This window comes from Grammomys surdaster, unplaced genomic scaffold (assembly GCF_004785775.1).
Source record: "Grammomys surdaster isolate TR1022 unplaced genomic scaffold, NIH_TR_1.0 255, whole genome shotgun sequence".
Classification (NCBI taxonomy): Eukaryota; Metazoa; Chordata; class Mammalia; order Rodentia; family Muridae; genus Grammomys; species Grammomys surdaster.
The window spans coordinates 8,079,981-8,099,807 of record NW_021604696.1 but is presented as its reverse complement, the minus strand read 5'-3'; the positions used below and the strand labels follow the sequence as shown (position 1 = coordinate 8,099,807).

Below are 19,827 nucleotides of genomic sequence, written 5' to 3'. Positions count from 1 at the left end.
GTGTGTGTGTGTGTACACCTTGTGTGAATTTATCAAAACTGAATTAGTTTTATCATTTTAAGGTACTTGAATGATTCAGTCTACATGTTTCTTATATGAAATTTTAAGAAATAATTATGTATATTTCTGAGCATTTCTTTTCTTTTCAATGTCACAGGTTCTAATATTCTTCTTGCTAGAATGGCAACTAGAAAAGCAAAACCAGATGGTCAGTACCACCTGCAGGCAGACGAAGTAGATGACTTCATCAGAGGGCAGCTTGTCACTAACCTACCAGGTAAATCCAAGACTTCCCGGGCCGTCTGCTTATGATAGATGATCAGTGCTCTCCGTGCCTTTTTTTTTTTTCTTCTGTCTTTGGGACGTCAGTGTGGGCACTCAGCCGGCATGGGATGCCTTGGGTTTGAGTCCTAGTACTGATTTTAAAGGTTAGTTTTTTTGTCTGTATAGTTTATAAGTGTATTTATGAATGTGTGTCTGTGTGGGATGTGTACATGTGAGTGCAGGTGCCCATGGAGGCTAGAGGGCTTGAATCTCCCTGGAGCTGCACTTACAGGTAATTGTGAGCTACCTAAGGCCAGTGCCCAGAGCTGAACTCAGGTCTTCTGGAAGAGCAGCAAGTACTCTTAAGTACTGTGTTCTCTAATCCCACCTAGCACTGGTTTTAAGAAGAAATCCCAGAAGAGAAAAGGACAGTTGGACATGGCAGCATAGATTTTTAATCTCAGCACCTGGGAATTAGGGACAGGAAGATTAGGAGTTCCCAGTGCAGCCTGGACTGCTTGAGACCCTATCTCCACAAAACAGGGAGGGAAAGTGGGAGTGAGGAACAACATTAACAATAGAAAGTCAGCCGGCAAGGTTAGTGACTGATTTCAGAGTTTACAGTCCAACAGTTTGAAAAGTAGAAAGTGAATGGGCCTTATTAGGAAAAGTTCTTCTAGTTTCTTTAATTAATTAGTTAAATAATTTCAGGACCTTGATGAGAAAACCTTCTATTTTCTGTTTTTGAAGGTTTGGGGCTTTTGTTTTTGCCAAAAGTAGTGATTTGTTTTATGTGGTTATATTCCAACCTGTGAGCTTTGCAAAAACTTTTATATATGTACCTGCGTACATGCATACAACCTTTATATACACCCATATAATATACGCACGCACACACAAACACACACAGAGTATTTGCAGGGAGATGTTAGAGATGTGTGTATACAAGTAGAAATTTTAGGCTTATATTTTTAAATCTAATGAAAGTGTATATGAACTACCTTAGAAATTTGTTACAAGCCAAATTATAAACAACCCAAATGTCATTGTGTAGTGGGCTAGGTTTACTTTTAGAAGTTTACTGTAGCCCCTGTTTAGAATGTGTGGTCTATTTCTGATGTTCAGTTTAAGATTAAATTTCAGTAGTAATTAACTTGGAAGATCAAATAGCAAATTATCTTACTAGCACAATGTAAAGTTATGATAACACAAGTTTTAAGTTAGAGCAAATATTTTAAAAGATGCGTGTAAATTTCATGTTTATTATACCAGCTAAATCAGCTTGCTCAAGGGCTGCCATGATAGCATATACTACGTGTCTTAATAGAAATTGATGTTTTTTGTGAAGGCTAGAAAGTTGTGGGTATGTGGGTGTGGCTGACCCAGAACTCCCTATGCAGCTAAAAATGACCTTTAATTCTGGATTCTTCTACGTCTGCCTCCCATGTGCTGGGCTCCAGGTTTGCAGCATAGTGCCTGCTTCATGAAGACATCAGTAGGTTTGCTGCTTCTAAGGCTGTGGGCTCTCTGTCTCCATGCCCCCCCCCCCTCACTGGCCCGCTGTTGTGCCTCATGGTCTTTCTTTAATGTTAACCTGTGTGGTCTCAATTTCTTCTTAAAACAGCATCAGTCATACTGGCCCTGTGCCCTCATTTTACTTTAATTGCTTGAGTCCAAATACAGTCTCAGTGAAAACTTTAAAATGAAGAGTTATGGCTTCAGCATGTTTTGGGGAAAACACAACTTAATAATGCCATCTTTCAACTGAATTGAATTTTATAATGCTTTTGAAAATAGAAGTAATTTGTAGCTCTTCAGTTAGTACTTCTCTCGTCGTCTTTATTTCTGAATGGTAAGACTTATTTTTATTCTTGAGATGGGCTCAGAGATGGCATTGAGCTAAAACCATGTAGCTCAGGTTCAGTCAGCCTTTGAGGACTGTGATCCCATGTGTGCACTGTCACAATGGGTGAGGAAGGCTTTCTTTTCTGTGTTGGCATTCACATGATGCAGATGTCCACAGAGGCCTGGGTTGTATGATCCCTTTGAGCTGGAGTTACAGGTTATGCACAGCTCTGGTCCTCTGCAAGAACAGTGTGCAGTCAGAACCATCTTCGGCCCAAATACTATATTCTCTAACAGGCGTCTATGAGGTTATATATCCTGGCCTGTGCTCAGATGCATAAAACATTATATTTCTTCTTTGATATCCGCCCCCACCCCCAAATAGGGTCACCAAGGTTGGCTTCTTGTCCAGGTCCTTGTCACTCAGATGGATCCTGTTAAATTTTAATTGACTTGGATATTTTTGGTATGTTCTTACTCGGACTTTTGCATCTCGTTCCTGTTCTGGAGATGGCATATTTAATGATCTTTTCCCGGAGTGTGTTCAAGAGGACATAAACATCTTTGGGAGGAGGAGAGAGAATATGTAGGTGCATGTGCATCGGAAGCCAGAGGAAGATGTCCGATATCTTACTCTGTAGCTCTCTGGTGAATTCTGCAGACCTAACTGTCCAGTTTGTCTCTCACCCACCCTTTCATAGCACTGGGGTTATAGGCATACATGTCCATGCCTAGCATTTTATCTGTAAATTTTATGTGTATGGTGTCTTGTCTGCATGTTGTATGCATGTCGCCTGCACACACCTATGGTGCTATGGAGATCAGATGAAGAGGACATTGACTCCCTTGAATGGGAGACAAGGACTTGTAAGCTGTCTTGTGGGTGCTGGGAGCCAAACCCCCATCCTCTTGTAAGACTGAGTACCCTTACTTGCTGAGCCTTTGCTTCAGCCCTGTGCCTGGCTTTTAAAACAGGAATACACACACACCCACACACACACACCACACACACACTGTGTTTGAGGGCCCTATGCATTAGAAATTCTGAACATTATAATAAAGAATCCTATTTAATTTGCTGAACTTGAGTTAATTCCCAGAGATGTTTGTTGGTGAGTACAGCACCTATTTCTATCTTGTGGCTCATGCTTCAGAAAAACTTAACTCCAGTTGATAATTACAATAAATGTATTGGTATCACCCCAGCCTCTCTTTAGCCCTGTGCACTCACTAAGTATGCACTTAGGATCTGATGTGCCGTGTAAACTGGTAAGCAGTTGTAGAGTGGATGTGAGCAGTGAAAACACAAGACTGATGATTAGGGATTCTACCTGATGATGGTTGTGTGTTATGTGGACAAATGTATACTTAATTCAGTGTAGTTACCCAGTGAAAGAAAAGATTATCTCTAACAGTTTCAATACTAAGGACTCTTGGGTCTTTGCAAAGCTATTAATATTAACCCTGTGGGTGTCTTCCATTATGAACCCTGTGCACAGGTCAGAGCTACGGTTTGTGACTTCCAGTTCTACACAGTCATATAGCTGTTCAGAGGCTCTTCAATCTCAGCATTTACAGTTATCAGGCTCCTCATTTGTCTTGGCCATATTTCCTGTATTCACAAGCCTTGAGCAAGTTCCTTCTGAATTGTACAAACATTTCCATCACCATTGACACTCGTTTTCCTTATCAAGTGGACTGCCAGGGTCTGGCTGTGTGGGTAGTGATCACTGTCCATTCTTAATATGGTTCCAGAGCATGCCCTGGCTGATTGACCAGCAGCTTCCGTAGCACACCCCTCCCCCTTTAAAAAAAAAAAAACTATTAAAAAAAACTATTCTTCCTTGGTTAGCTGTGGTAGGTAGGCCTTGAGCTGTGGTTTCTTTTTTCATGCAGATGACTTTCCCTTATGAACTCTGGTGCATTGCACTGAGTTAGTAACAGTTCTGGTTCTGGTTTGGAGAGTCATCCTTCCCTCCCACCGTCACTGCATTCCAGCAGATTAGCCATCCATAGTGACTCCATTGCATTGGGTGGATTATGCATTCACGTTCCTCTCTCAAGTCTTGCCTTTCCCACACCATTGTATTCACACACGCATAGTCTGGGATCAATGATGCCTCTGCTCACCCTTTGTTCTGACTTGTGCTGTAATTAGCACAGTGGGAGCCAGCATCCTTCCCACCAGGATACGTATCTCCAGTTCTCAGCCTGTGGGCCACAACGCCTCTGACAAATCGCTGTCTCCAAAAGCTGCATCATAAATCCTAACTAACAAAATTACAGTTGTGAAGTAGCAATGGGAATAATTTTATGGTTGAGGTCACCACAGCATGAGGACCTGTATTAAAGGGTCACGGTATTAGAAAGGTTGAGAACCACTGTGGCATACTTCCAAGGCAAAGATGATCTTAAAGACTATCAAGTCCTCACCTGTGCCCTATTTTCCCGTATCTAGGAGTTGTCTCAGCAGAAAATTGGACTAGGGTCCTTCCTGTCACAGGAGACCACGCAGGGTGGAAGCAAAAGTTACATGACCACATTGAGGAAAAGATATTGGCAGACTTTGCTCTTGTTTGATAACATAGAAACAGCATACAAACACATAATTTTCACGCTTGTAACTTCTATGATATAAAGTTATTTAAATAAGACTTAGAGTTTACCTGAGTTACTGTAAACTGGTTTTTCAAATGTTTGTCTCTTTTTAATATCTATTTATTTTTAGATGTGTGGGGGAGGGGAGCTTACCAATGTTCTGGGTAGCACTGAAACTTTGTGTACATTGTATGGGAAGCCATAGAGGCTGCTTTGTTTGGCCCAGCTGTACGATGGATCTTCAAGATGCTCATTTAGCTTTTGATTTAAGAGAAACAAATCTCCCTCCCTTACACACCACCAGGCCCTACTTAGCAGCTTTGGTCCCGTGTCACATCCTTGTGAGATAAGGCCTATGTCATCAGTTCCTGCTCTGGATCAGAGTAAATATGCCGAGGCCATCATGGATGTCGGTAGACACCATTATCTCAGCACAGTTCCACTCCGAACTCTAGCATTTGTATCTGTCCTGCAGGTTCAGAGCATAATGAATTCTTAAACAATCTGTTAATTACTGATTTGTGGATAAGATCTTAATTATGGTATTAGTCACGAAATTATTTTTTGTATAAAATTTAATGTTTTGTGCACATATAAATAAATGACCAAAATTTGAGTAATTTGTCAGTAACTCTGTCTGTATTCCTTTTCTTAGGAGTTGGACGTTCAATGGAATCTAAGCTAGCATCTTTGGGAATTAAGACTTGTGGTGATTTGCAATGTTTAACCATGGCAAAACTCCAGAAAGAATTTGGCCCCAAGACAGGGCAGATGCTATATAGGTTCTGCCGAGGTTTGGATGATAGACCTGTTAGAACAGAGAAGGAACGAAAATCTGTTTCAGCCGAGATCAACTATGGAATAAGATTCACCCAGGTAATGTGTCTTTACGTGGTCCTGTTTCTAACCTTAAGCTCTTGATGATTGAAGTAAACAGAGACTATTGGTTTCTCAGAGCCTTGGTGAGTTTTTAAGGTAGATCCTTAATTAGAAAATCCAGGTCTTAAGGAAAGATATAAAATATTCTGCTTTTGTGGTCAAAAGTGATTTGAATTACAATTATTCTCATTACCAATGAAGAGGAAGAGGCCAGACAAGTTTCAAAATTGTTTTTTTTTTTTTTTTTTATTTTTTTTTTATTATAATTACCATTTTATTCATGAGACAATAGGTTCAGGGAGGTAGAACGTTTTGCCTGACGTCATCATGTGGAATGTGGTGGTTCCAAGATTCCTCCCATCCATAAGTCCGAGCTTTTTAGGTCCAATGCTATGGGGGCCCAAGGATTGGTAACAGAGCCTTCTTTTAAAAGCTTTACCCAACCCTGGCAAAGTGATAGGGTATAGTGTAGCTTCAGTGTTACGAGTGCACCTGCCTAGCGTGTGCGACTCGACTCCCAACGTTCAATAATCAGTATCGCCAAACCAAACTAAACCTTGCCAAGTTGCTATGTTGGTGGGTTGCTTGCTTGGTCTGGGTGAAGCACTAGGTTTCACTACGAACACTGTAAAAAGTGAAAATAAAACACAAACTAAAAAACCCTTGTCAATCTGAAACGGCTGCGGTCGCGGTGGGCGGCGGCGCGCGGCCAGAGTAGAGTGCGCGCCAGGTGGCACACTGGGCTTGCAGATGGATCCTGCAAAAACCTGCAAGCGTGCAGGTGGGCGAGTGTCAAGGCAATTTGTCTCCCTTGCGACTCCGCCCCTTTTCCCGCCTCCAAGGGGCGGGGCAGTAAAGCGCGGGAAAGCTCAACTGGAACAGTAATGCCAGCTCGTGTCGGGGGCGGGGAAAAAAGAGCTCTCTTAAATGGGAAATAGACCTGGGCTCCCACCTTCTCTCGCGTAAGAAGCCTATCAGCATACTACCTTAAGCTCTCCTTGGTTGTGGCCCAGGCCACGCCAGCACTTCCCAACGTCACCTCCCCCACTTCCGGTCGCAGCGTGTCCCAGGTCTCAGGTCTCGATGGTTCCGGTTTCTTTTACACTCTGACTCCCAAAGTCTGTCCGGCACTCCCGCAGAGGGAGGGACTATGCCTCAAAATTGTTTTAAACTGTAGTTAAAAATCAGTCTCCTCCTTCATTGTTAATGCCTTATTGGTTTTCAGCCTTCTTAATGCTGTGACCCTTTAATACAGTTCCTCGTGCTGTGGTGACCTCAACCACAAAATTATTTTCAATGCTACTTCATAACTGTAATTTTGCTATTGTTAAGAATAGTAATATTAATGTCTATGGGTTTTTGATGGTCTTAGGTGACCCTGTGAAAGGGTCATGTGATTCCCAAAGGGGTCGTGACTAACAGGTTGAGAAACACTGCTTCTGTAGTGGTAATGCAATGGACTAGTGTTTGTTGTCCTTAAGAATGCATGTTTTGATTTGGGTACCTCTCTGGAATTTAATTCTATAAACTCTGCACATCCTGCGAATTTGAAATCTGACGAGTGCTTGCTCTTTGGAACTGTCATGTAGGAATCTAATAGAGTGTTAGCATTCACATTTTATCAGGGACTCTTAAGATTTGCAACAGGTCAGTGACTGCATAAAAAAGAAAGAAAGGAAAATGCCTTATAGAGTACTTTGTACACTGAGAACATGCCCACTTATATTAACACACAGGTCAAGGTGTGTGCACAATGGTTCTTTTAAATAAATGCTTATGATAGGGAAATAGGATGTGTACAATATTCAGAGCTAAGACACTTGAGAAGAACTGTTAAGGAAAATTATCACAGTGCTTCTCATCTTTGTTTTTGTGTAGCCCAAAGAAGCAGAAGCTTTCCTTCTGAGTCTTTCAGAAGAAATTCAAAGACGACTTGAAGCTGCTGGCATGAAGGGCAAACGCCTGACTCTGAAAATCATGGTACGGAAGCCAGGGGCCCCTGTAGAAACTGCAAAATTTGGAGGCCATGGAATTTGTGATAACATCACCAGGTAAACTTTCTCTTGAAAAAAAGAATGTTGGTAGTTATATTCTGTGCAGTTTATTATAAGTCATACAAAATAAAATCAGTAATAGTCATTTCAGTTAAAACTTAGCCATCCTGGTGGTGGTAAATACCCTGTAGAGGCAGGCCACAGCCCATGGTCACCTGACTTAAGTTTAATACCTATTGCAAAATACTGAAGGTGGATGAATATTTTTTAAAGGAAAGATTTACTTAGTTCACAATTCCTGGTGATACAAGAAGCTGGTACCCTCATACTCTCAGCCAGCTGGTGCCATCACAGTGTTGGGAACATAGATAACAGACACAAGAGGAGACAAGAAGCTACACAGCTCTTACGGGCCAGGCTTGCTCCTTCCTTCTCTAACCAGTTGCTCATGACAGCAGTATCGGTTGCGTCCTAAGGCAGTGACCTAGTCAGTTCTCGTCTGAACAGACCACATCTAAGTCACAGCTAGGTGGCAGCCAGAGACTTCCTTGGGGATCTCCAGGCTGTTGACTTGAGATTGTAGAAAGGAAAAGGGCTACACAAGACAAGGGGGCTGGTGTGGTTTGTGAAAGACCACCTGAGATGTTCCAGACTTTCCTGAGTAAATCATTAGAGCAATCAGAATCATATCTGAAAGCTGTAGAAATCTTTTCTTTAAAACCATGATGTTTGATGGGCACATCACTTAATGTTTGCAACCAACATGAAACCACTTTTTAGAGTGCGTCTTCTATTCAACAGACTGCAGTCTGACAAGCCAGTGTTAAGGTATTTAACAATCAATCTGTGAGTAAAGAGTTATAATGTGTGTTTTTAATAAAGATTAGCTCATGTCAAACATGTTGTTTGTTCTTCTAAAATCTCTAATATAGAAACTTAGCGTGTCATTGAAAACATTATGTACTGTGGAAACAGGCAAAATAAAACAACATACTTTATTTTATGTGGAAATTAAATTCAACAATAATGGACATTTCTATATGAAACTGATTCTTAAGCATAGTTTTGTGAGGGCAGGTGGGAGGGAGGCAAGAACTAGATAGAACTGAACAAACTCCAGTTTAGAGTGTGTTTCTGGGAAGAACTGGCTTTCTACCATGCAGTCTACGTTCCAACATTGTATATGTTTTTACTAAAAATTTTCTTGCCTAAATTTGTCAACTTTTGGTTTGGGTCTTCATGGCGTGTTTAAAGTACCAGTGTTTTGTATAATGGTTTCTATGCTTGTGGGTGGTGTTCCTGACTTAGTATAAGGGCAATTATTAATAACTCCTTGCAGTGTTTGTATGATCTTTTAATGAATATATGTCGAATGTACATTTGTTTGCTTAAGAATGTAATTTTAATACTTACAGGACTGTAACTCTGGACCAGGCAACAGATAGTGCAAAAATAATTGGAAAAGCTACTCTAAACATGTTTCATACAATGAAACTAAATATATCGGATATGAGAGGGGTGAGTATCACTCTGGCTCCTCCTGTCTGTAGTGTGAAATCTGGGCTTCATCTGAGCTTGGGCCTGATGTAGTCCAGGCATATTATATACACGATTGTAGCTTCTTCTGTGCAGTTCAAGGAGAGGAAAAAAGGACTTCCCGTCAGGCCTTATCATCATCTTAGTTTTGACAGATTTGTTATTATGACGATTTTGTTTTCTGCATAGTATTATTCAAATCTTACATATCGTATTCCCAGCACTGGACAAGGACCCTTTTCACTGAGCTACTTCCCCGGCCCTGTCACCTTACTATTGTACGGACCATACCTTGATCATACTAAGTAAATACATGGACCACTCTGCTATACCCAGCCTGCCTGCTTTAGAGACAGATCCTATGTAAAGCCTCAGCTAGGGCTGGTGGTGACACACTTGAGTACAGGCACTTTGGTTGTCATGGGCCATCAACACACCCAGGCTGTCATTCGACCTCTGTGCTTGCACTGTACCAGCCTCTCTCCTTCAAATGTAATGAATCCTAGAAAGCCAACCAGGAAACCTATGGAATATACTTGTTTGGGTATTCTGATTTTAAAAGTCTTACCTACCACCATGTGTGGGTAGAATGCATTACTCTGTATCAAGATAAAGCTACTTAATCACTGAGACGTAAGTTGTTTGTGGGACAACTAATAAGTAAGTTGTTGGTTTGCATTGTTTCATTCACTCCTTTATTCTCGAAGCTGGATCTCGATGGTAGTACCAATAGATCAACTTGAGAATTTTGTTTAAATGAATTCTTATTTTTCACTTTTATTTTTCACTTCTGTTGTCTTAGAAACATTCTTTATTTTGACTCTAGGTTGGTATTCATGTGAATCAGTTGGTTCCTGCTAGTTCAAGTCATGCATCAGCTCAGTCAGGCCTCTTCCCTGGTCGGCCACATTCTGTCCGTGATCTCTTCCAACTACAGAAAGCTAAGAAACCCACAGAAGAGGAGCACAAGGAAGGTGGGTGGCCATCTGTGTGCGGCTGCTTTCTGCTCCACTAAGTCCTCAGGGAGTAAGAAGTTCCATTTTAAATCCACATGGGTCTATGCCTTTTCGTTTGTTTTAGAAGTAAAATTACATTCCAGATTATGAATCTAAAGCTCTTCGAAAGAAAAGAGCGAAGTGATGGGGAGGTGCTTTGGCCGTTTCCCTCTTCTGCTGAGCTAAAGAGGCTCTTTGATTTCTGTCCCTAACCATAGTACTTCTGGCTGCTGTGGATCTGGAAGTGTCCTCCACCTCTAGAGCTTGTGGTTTACTGTCACCCCTGTCTGCACATCTGGCAGCTAGTGTCAGTCCTGACGCTAACAGAGGCGAGTGTTCCAGGAAATGGAATGGCCTGCACTCTCCTGTCAGTGGACAGTCAAGGCTGAACCTCAGTATAGAGGTCCCATCACCATCACAGGTATGGTTTTTGGTCCTTAAGTCAGTTTTGTACTAAGAACAAAAATGGCGTTCTTCCTTTGTAGGTCAGTATTCAAAGTCATCTTCATGTGTCTTACTGTTCTTGCTTAAGCCCCTTCCACTTTTGTAGGTTCCCTTGTTTGCTAGTCTGGTTTGTGCTTTTGTCAGGTGTACCCCATCATCTTTTTTACATGGGGTTGGGGGCTAAAGGAAATGAAATGCTACCTCCAGAACTAGGGAAAGGGCCAGTTCTCATGCTTGAGGTAGATCCCCTAATGCTTCTATAAATACCTTTTATCTCAGTGCTTTATGTATAGGATGATAATATTTGGGTGGAAAGTATCCCATCTGAAAAGTTAATTTCTATGCTCCCTTTCCATGGGCTGGTTCTTACTGCAAGGTGTTCTGTATGTGGACTCCTTTGCGTATGCTACTGATTCCTACACTGCACTCATCGTCAGACCGACTCGGTCACCTCAGACTTCAGCGGCCATCAAGATAACTGCAGCAGGGCTAGCTTTTTGAAGGCTGCTGGCCTGAACTTTTGCTGCCTCAAACCATCATTTCTGAGCATCAAGTTCACATTTGGTATTTTACAGATTGACCAGTCTGTCTTAGAAGCGCTCCCACCTGATCTCCGAGAACAAATAGAACAAGTTTATGCTGCTCAGCAAGGAGAGCCACGAGGCACCAAGAAGAAAGAGCCAGTAAATGGCTGCAGTTCAGGGGTATTGCCACATCCTGTTGGCACAGTTTTATTACAAATACCAGAGACTCAAGAACCTAATAATAGTGACACCAGGATCAGCGTCATTGCCCTTCCAGCATTCTCACAAGTATGTTAACGTCAGGGACCTTCCTTCAGTCATGCTTTTCTCACTTGTCCTCTCCTCTGTACCCATATGCAGACTATGGTTGGCCACTTGACTTTGTTTATAAAGTAGACAACTCAGCACCAGATGGAAGAGATGTGGGGTACAGGGCATGGTGTGTCAGTCCCTAAAGCGTCTGGAAGAAGCAGAACATTCTTTGCTGACTTTATTGGCCTACACAGATCATGAGATCTCCTTAATAGGGGAAAGACACTCATAAGTGTACACATGTTTTTGGCTTCCCATTTTGTAAACAAGGTTCTCGTTCTGTTAGCATAGAAATTGTTCATTTCCACAGACTCTTGGAAGGTTTTGTCCTAGCGTGAAGGACCTGTTAGAAGTGATTTCAAAGCAGTCCAGCTATCCTCCAGAATTAACTTAGGTGTGACTTTTCTTCTATTAGGTGGACCCTGATGTCTTTGCTGCCCTTCCTGCTGAGCTTCAAAAGGAGCTGAAAGCAGCATATGATCAAAGACAAAGGCAGGGAGAGGATGCTACTCATCAGCAGCCAGCTAGTGCATCTGGTAAGACAAGAGAACAGTCATGTCCCAGAAAGGGACTAGAGTGATGACATCATTGTGTTAGTTCTAACTCTTCATCCTAGAGACTATCTGAAGTGATCAAGGCAGACCAGTAACTAGTGTTGTATTTTGGATACAACTCAAGCTACTTGTCTTTTGATACTGCTACTTGAAAGAATGTGAGTTCAAAACATGAAAACTTCTGGACATGAGTCTCTGAACACATATTTATTAAGCCTGCATAATTGCTAATTGTCTTTTAATCCTAAAGATCATTCCATCACATGTAAGCATAATGAGTGAGCTCAGAATACTAAATGGTACTGCTGAGCTGGGAGGACTTTATGCCTTAAGCCACTGTGTCCCTAGCCTCCTTCCTGATCTTGATGTTAATAGTAAGGGTGTGTTGGAAGGACAGCATCCATGGCATTACCTGGATTTCATTTGAGAATCTCATGCCATCTCTTTAGTGCCAAAGAATCCTTTACTTCAGCTAAAGCCACCAGCAATGAAAGACAAGAGAAACAAGAAGAAGAACCCTATTGGTTCTCCCAGAAAAATCCAAAGTCCTTTGAAAAATAAGCTGCTTAGCAGTCCTGCAAAAACTCTGCCAGGAGCCCATGGCAGCCCCCAGAAGTTAATGGATGGCTTTCTACAACATGAAGGAATGGCTTCGGAGAGACCCCTGGTAACTGGAATAAAATAAAGACTGTTACTAAATTTTAATGTACTTGACACTGTCTGAATATATAGCATTTTCATTCACTTTCTCAACAGGAAGAAGTCTCAGCTTCCAACCCTTGTGCACAGGATCTATCTAGCTTGCAGCCTGGCCAGAGCAGCCGTTTTAGACCAGTAGCACCCAACCTAGCTGGAGCTGTGGAATTCAGTGATGTGAAGACCTTGCTCAAAGAATGGATCACTACTATCTCAGGTTTGTGTGGTAGTTCAGTGATTCAAGCACATGAACCAAGCACAACAGATAAGATTCAGCCCATTTCTTTAACACTATTTTCTCACCAGCTATCTTTAAGCTCTAAGATGGGCTCTGACAGCTGTCAGGGGGATAACTAACTGCAGATTTCTGACTTTCTCCAGAAATCACTGGGGTCCTCACTTGAGGTTTTCCTCCTTCCTAGATCCAATGGAAGAAGACATTCTGCAAGTTGTGAAATACTGCACTGACCTTATAGAGGAAAAAGATTTGGAAAAATTGGATCTTGTTATAAAATACATGAAAAGGTAATTTATTAAATATTTTTACTGAAAGAGAAAAAAAGCATGTCCCAACAGTCAATTGAGTGGAGGGCCTAAGTTTCTTAAGGTTCTGGTCTTAAATACCATATAACGTTGACAGGGTAGTAAGAAATAACCACTCCCATGGTTATGTCCAGTACACAAGTGAACATGAAATGCTGCTGAGTGCCCTACATAGGCCTATTTTTTTTTTTAATCCAAAACAAGGTTTATTATCTTAAGACTTGGTTTTACTGTGTGGGCTAAACTCAATGGCTGAGATTATAGGAGTGAGACACTGTGTCCAGTTCAAAACTTAAACAAGAATGAAGCTAGGTCTGAAGAACAACCGTGTGTGTTGGAGCTCTCTTCAATGGTGCCTCTTCCTTGCCTTCAGGTTGATGCAGCAGTCGGTGGAGTCCGTATGGAACATGGCGTTTGACTTTATTCTTGACAATGTTCAGGTGGTTTTACAGCAGACTTATGGAAGCACACTGAAAGTTACCTGACTGTCCGGAGAGCCTGGTGCTCTCTGCTAGCTGTGCCAGCAGTGCTTGTGAGGTATTTGCAAAGTGCATGATAGTGATGCTCTGAGTTTTCATAATTCTACATTTCTTTTTAAGCAAGTGTTTTGTACATTTCTTTTCAAAAAAGTGCCAAATTTGTCAGTATTGCATGTAAATAATTGTGTTCATTCTTTTACTTGTAGCATAGATTCTATTTACAAAACGTTTGTTTATAAAGTTTTATGGATTTTTACAGTGAAGTGTTTACAGTTGTTTAATAAAGAACTGTATGTATATTTTGTACAGGTTCTTTTTTCCTTGTGAATCCTTAAAAAAAACTCAGCTATAGGAAGAACTAGCAACAGTTTATTCTACTTAAAGCCTGCTACAGACTATGTGCAAAAGCTGTGAAATTGCTCAATAGTGCAGGGCCAGCATTTCACTAGTTTTGTGAACAAGGAAAACTAATAAAATCCTGGCCTAGGGTTTATTACCTAAGTTCGGGATGGTGTTGTGAAAATTGAACAGCTAAACTAAGTTTTTCAAGCATATATCATATATAATATCTCTTCTCTAGTGTACACTGTGTCTTAACACTTTATATTCATTTATAGTGGATACTGTGAGTACTCTGAACATCAAGTTTTCCTACAGTAGGTTTCTTCAAAGGATGTTGGTAGATCCTCAGGGATAACTACACGGTGTAGTCAAGAGGTGTGTGAATAAATCACTGAGGTCTAGTCATGCAGAAGCAGTGACCTCTGATAATTACTGCCCCCCCCTTTTTGAACAGAAAACCATGGAATGTATGAAAAATGTCCCTCCTATGTGTTAGCAGGTGCTGAGGGTGAGCTACATTCCTGGCTAGCATGGAGGCCTTGCTGTGCCTCCTCTTTATTGGCAGTTTGTTACAATGAGCTCTTGTGACTAGTACAAGCAGTAATTGCAGCCAGCTATCCTTTTACACCATGGTTGCACACAAAGCAGAAGGAAATTAGCAGAGTCCCTAAATCTTCTAGTTAGAAAAGTCCCTAAGGGCAGGTGGCAGAAGAATGCTAGGGGTGGGAGAAGGGGAACTATGGAAGAATACCCATAAACTTACATCAAAAAAGTCCCAAGAATCACAAAATCTGTAGAAGCTTGGTTAATCAAATACTGCAGGACTGATTTAATCAGTATAAAATTGAAAGATTTAGATTTGTAATAAAAATCCAAATTTGAGGAAGGGCAAACTTTAAAACAGCAGCCAAGTCTTAAAGGAAGGGTGGGTGAGTGCAGGGACGCTGGACTGTGGGGCGGGGAACTGACCACTGTCAAACCAGTGTAAGTTGCTTGGTTTCTCATGGAAAACATTTTATACACCTAAGTCCATCAGCGTCCAAATGTCTGTTCCGTTGGTAATATCACAACATAATATTACATTTACTCCAAATTCTGTCCCATGTGGGAAAATTAGATGATTTCAAATACTTTCTTCAGCTCCACAATAAGCTGCCAGTCACTCTTCTGCATTTCGTCTCTGAACCAGTCTTTGAGTGCATCGATGGACTGCCGGCTGATCTGCAATAGCCAAGGCACAAACAGAGTGAGCCAAAGATACACAGTGTCAATGAATGTCCCAAATGTCACTTAAGAGAAAGGTAGTGCTTTACAGCCTTTGTAAGGAGAACCCCACATCTGTGAGCTTTGACTCTGGAGTCCCTGGGATTGTCAGAGGCACTGCTGCTCTCTATCAGAAGTGCCACCCAAAGCCGTACTTCAGTTCTCTGAGCTACTGCAATAGGCAATTGGATGGATAAAGGGAACTAGACTAGACTTAAGATTTCTGAAATTTTCAGTCTGAAAATATGGTACTTTGACTAATAAAATACTTACCTTGCTGACAAGAATGTCCGTAGCCTCAAAATGTCTCCCAAACATTTTGGGAGATTCCCCAGGGATAGGTTCTATTTTGACACAGACCTCTTGTCCTTTTTTTGCAACATCCACCTGCTTGTGGTTTATTTCAATGCTTGTTACTATCCCAATGTCAACAAACTATAAGAGAAAGATCATTGTCAGACTCGTGTTTTCTATAGGCCTACCATGACAGCTGAACTTAGACTGCAACCCTGCAGTGTCCACAGTAGAATTTCTCCACACCACCCCATCTACCCAACACCTCTGAGACAGCAGCCAAAAACAATTCTCTGAAGACTGGTACACCTGTTGACCCAGTGTCATTTTATGGTTCTCCTGTAGACTCTCAGGTTGGAATAGGACATACATAACATGCAGCTAGTCACAGATAAGCCAGGAAGATGGGGACAGGAGGCATCTGATTTAAGTGCCGCCAGAAAATACTAATTGGAAGTTCTTCGTGCCATGTCTTAATAGTAGGTAGCACATGACCAGTAGCCATTGGCTCTGTGAAAACTAAGGAGTAGAAGGAGAACACAAGTTTGTTGCCATTTCCAAAGTAAATCCAAAGGGGTCAGTGTCACTGAGAATGTTTTGGTGACCTGCATAGTGTTGGAGCCCTCTTGAAGGTTCCCTTTCACTAAGTCTGTCTGTAGAGGAGAAAACAGACAAATCCAAATGAATAACGTCCCTAACACATTTGAGTTGGACTCTTCACTTCTCCCCTGAGATTACAACATAAATCTGCCCAGGAATGAATAAGCAAACACATGAGTGAGGACTGCAGACAGACATTACTGAAGTGATACCACCTAGAGGAAGACACAGCATCTACAGTTAAGTTGATATTGGCCTGGAACTTACATTTTTGCTTGGAACGCACATAGGTGTTCCTTGTTTCACTTGACCAGCCTCCACAGTGACCCCTATTACTATTGGATCTCGAGAATTGAAAATGTACTGAGGGAGGATTTTCATCTTGCAGGGAAATACTGCTATGTGCCTGAAAGTAAAAAGAAAGCAAAAAAACAAAACCTCAAGCTCACAAACTTGATGAACAGAAAGCAAATTTAGATGGGTGGCAAGTTTGTTGGATGAATGCCACAAAGCTCTAACCCAGTTCAAAGCTATGTCAGGGAACACTGTTATGCTCAAACTAAACGACGATGCCTTGCCCCCAAAGGTAACATATTTTGCTAACCATGTCCTAGAGTTTAGAACATGGGTAGAACTTGCTGACATCTAGTCATCCATCTCTATAGATTCCTCTTCTTCATACGCCTAGTGTTTTCCAAAAAAGCTACCACAAGTTCCTGTCCTTGTCATTCACATGCTGGAAGCACAGCTCAAGACAGCTAATCCCCAATGTAATCATGCCATGACTTGGCAGGGATGGGCAGAGGGAATAAACCCATAAAAGCTCAAGCTTTCCTGCAGCTTAGGATGTTACTCCTGTACTTCTCCAACTTTATTATAAAATTGCCACGTTCTCTGAAGTATACTTTGCCAGTGTGGCTTGGTTGCCATAAGTGCTGTACTGTGTATGCACACCACACACTGACTGTTGAGTCTGCTTCAAACTATTATTCCCAGTAACAGGCCCAAAGGAGATGGCTTTCCTAATCACAGCCCATCTGCTTTACTCGCACTTACTGGTGCCTCTCTCAAGAGGAGACCTGGAAGGCCCGGGAAAAGGAAGCGACACAGCCACCTTGTAAGATCTACAGAATCCTCTGGCATGTTTGCTACTTTACACAAAGGTGACCTAAACCCGACAAATTGAAAATTCGAAACTAAAAGGCTCCAGAGAGGACCTGGCATCTCTCTCCCACCACCCTCCTCTTATTACACGAATACACATACATAAACACACAGGAATGTTTGTTCCAGACAACAGCTACTGGGTCATAAACAAACCACTTCAGAACACAGCAACTGGGAGTTATATACTTTTGTTGTCTGCATTCTTATCAAAACAAATAAAAACACTAACTTACTTAAATTCTTCTTGTTTTTGTTTCTTGTAGTCTTGTCTGTATTTTGTAAAGGCATCAAATAAATGATAAATAATTTCTGCACTAAAGATTCTAACTCCCAAACTATCAGCCATCTCTTGTGCATCCCGCTCGATTCTTACATCAAAGGCCAAAATTACTGCATACCTGAAATGGGAATATCAAAGATCACTTAATGTGAAGTAGTGAGTCACACTGAACACCCTGAAAACAATTACAAGCAAAGAGTACTTACTGGGGATCGTGTTCCAACATCACTGAAGCCTTCATAACGTCCTTTTTATGGACTGGGCCAATGTTTATTCCTGCATACTGTAAAAGAGTTTCCAGGTTTACCCGCATGCACAGCCCATCATGACCACCATATACTTAGAAAGCTGGGCAGCTACTTACGGGCACCTCTGATGTTTTCAGAAATTCAAGAAGAGCTTCCAAAGAGCCCAGTGTAGACGCCTGGACATAAACTCCTTTTTCTTCTAATTTGATAGCATTTAGTGTCTGCTTTAACTCATGGATCAATTCATCCTTGAAAAGAAATCAAATGTGACAAAGTACACCTTTATCTTTACCCTAATAACTTTCACCATGCATGAAAGCATGCAATTAGGGCATGGCCTACCCTATCCTAACCCACTTCATCTCTCTGCCTTAAGTGAGGAGAAAATATGCTAAATTTCTGCAACACTCAGTAAAAAGAGCAGATGACTGGGAAGAATGTCATCCTTCGTGAGGACCAAACAGATGTGTGGCAGCTCCAAGCCTCAAATGTGAAATTACCTAACTCATCACCTCACAGAAGACAAATCCACTCCACACTCAGGCCTGACCTGTTCTACCTTAGGGCTGAGGTAGTATATTCTCATGACCTGATTCTGCCTAAATACTGAAGGTGGCTTACAGATCTGTATGCTTGGCAGCAAGCAACCGTTTTATTTTCTCTTTAGCAAGCAAATAAGCTATGGGTAAAGCCTGCTTTTCATTGGATATGGGCCAACTGATCGTCCCATCAGAAAACATGCTTTTTTGGTACCAAACTGAGATCTGAAATAAAAACAGTGGCATACCACTAGCACATAGAAGGTTAAAGCAAGAAAATCCAAGTTTAAGACCAGCGTGGATAACACTACAAGTCTAAGGCTAGGCTGAGTTGCACAAGAAGACTTAAAATGCAAAATTGAAACATACCAAAAAAAAGTATATGCCTGTGTGTGGGTGCTTGCTATGCAAGCTGCCAAGGGTTGGAAGCAACCTACAGTCCTGTCCAGCAGTGACATCTATGAACCGCAATGACCAGCATAAGATGTCCCTAAAGTTTATGGTAGTGACATCCATATTGTAGTGGTAAACAAAGCTGTCTAGGTAGACTTAAGGCCCACTCAACAGTAGGGAGCTCATGCCCTGTACTAGAAACCTAGCTAACTACCAAGAGGAGCTCATTTTAGGCCAATATAATTCCTAACTGCATTCTAAAGCACATCCTATGTTCACAGGTAACACCTCACATCAAATTTTCTCTTTATAGCTGATGGGCCATTAGAAAAGCACGGTATGTTCATAATTCAGAGATCAATGATTCATGGGGACTCCAGCCTCAATGGATACATCTACAGTCTAACCACTGCCTCCACCTAAACTCTGGGAACATCATGGAATGGGGTGGAAAGAGTCTAAGAGCCAGGACAAGAAGTCTGCTGTGAGATTGCCTCCTATAAATGACAGGAAGTTACACCCATGATACCTCAACAGTATGGCTGCCTAAACAGTACCCGAACAATCCCAATAGAATAGACTTGATTATGAGGAAGGGGCAATCTCAAGGGTCCTACCCATAGACAATCAACTGCTGAGAAGGGGAATCAGACTCTTCATGGACAAAGTGGGCAGCCCTGAGATCATATACACAAGCAACTAAATGCTTTCAGGGGGTTCTATTTAGGGGTGTGTATGTGTTTGTGTGTGTGTGTAGAAAACAAAAAGATGTATGGCTAAAGCAGGAAGATGATGAATTTAAGGTTAGTCTAGGCTACTGGGAGGGAAACAGGTTCATCCACTGGTTCCACAGTGGTGGAAGAAAAAGAAATTAATGAACTTACTTTTAGAACTGGGATTTCATCATCCTTGTAGGCCACTAGGAGAGGTAAACCAGCCAGTGTTTTCTCAAGGTCTTTCCCAAGAATCTTCACGCCCTGGGCTGCTTCCACTTCTTTATGCTTTTCATACTGGTTCTAGAGAAAAAAAAAAAAAAAT

At 41.6% G+C, this 19,827-nt stretch overlaps 2 protein-coding genes across 6 annotated transcripts in view; one reads left to right on the top strand and one right to left on the bottom strand.

Moving 5' to 3' along the window:
* Positions 1 to 13,969, top strand: part of Rev1 (REV1 DNA directed polymerase) — a 72,981-nt gene extending 59,012 nt beyond the window's left edge. For 4 of the 5 annotated variants that reach the window (XM_028775397.1, XM_028775400.1, XM_028775399.1 and 1 more), the window contains 12 exons: positions 158 to 277; positions 5,363 to 5,583; positions 7,465 to 7,637; positions 8,996 to 9,098; positions 9,943 to 10,090; positions 10,330 to 10,532; positions 11,131 to 11,367; positions 11,807 to 11,927; positions 12,395 to 12,612; positions 12,702 to 12,858; positions 13,064 to 13,166; positions 13,558 to 13,969. In XM_028775397.1, the coding sequence (XP_028631230.1) occupies positions 158 to 277; positions 5,363 to 5,583; positions 7,465 to 7,637; positions 8,996 to 9,098; positions 9,943 to 10,090; positions 10,330 to 10,532; positions 11,131 to 11,367; positions 11,807 to 11,927; positions 12,395 to 12,612; positions 12,702 to 12,858; positions 13,064 to 13,166; positions 13,558 to 13,669 (1,916 nt within the window). In that variant the 3' untranslated portion in view covers positions 13,670 to 13,969. Of the gene's footprint in view, positions 1 to 157; positions 278 to 5,362; positions 5,584 to 7,464; positions 7,638 to 8,995; positions 9,099 to 9,942; positions 10,091 to 10,329; positions 10,533 to 11,130; positions 11,368 to 11,806; positions 11,928 to 12,394; positions 12,613 to 12,701; positions 12,859 to 13,022; positions 13,167 to 13,557 lie in introns of those variants that run through there. The other variant, XM_028775398.1, reaches the window with a different exon arrangement.
* Positions 13,156 to 19,827, bottom strand: part of Eif5b (eukaryotic translation initiation factor 5B) — a 58,416-nt gene continuing 51,744 nt past the window's right edge. The window contains exons 18-24 of the mRNA XM_028775402.1: positions 19,674 to 19,805; positions 17,974 to 18,105; positions 17,816 to 17,892; positions 17,563 to 17,727; positions 16,430 to 16,568; positions 15,542 to 15,703; positions 13,156 to 15,226 (exon numbers count right to left, since the gene is read on the bottom strand). Coding sequence (XP_028631235.1) covers positions 15,119 to 15,226; positions 15,542 to 15,703; positions 16,430 to 16,568; positions 17,563 to 17,727; positions 17,816 to 17,892; positions 17,974 to 18,105; positions 19,674 to 19,805 — 915 coding nt within the window. The 3' untranslated portion in view covers positions 13,156 to 15,118. The remainder of the gene's footprint in view (positions 15,227 to 15,541; positions 15,704 to 16,429; positions 16,569 to 17,562; positions 17,728 to 17,815; positions 17,893 to 17,973; positions 18,106 to 19,673; positions 19,806 to 19,827) is intronic.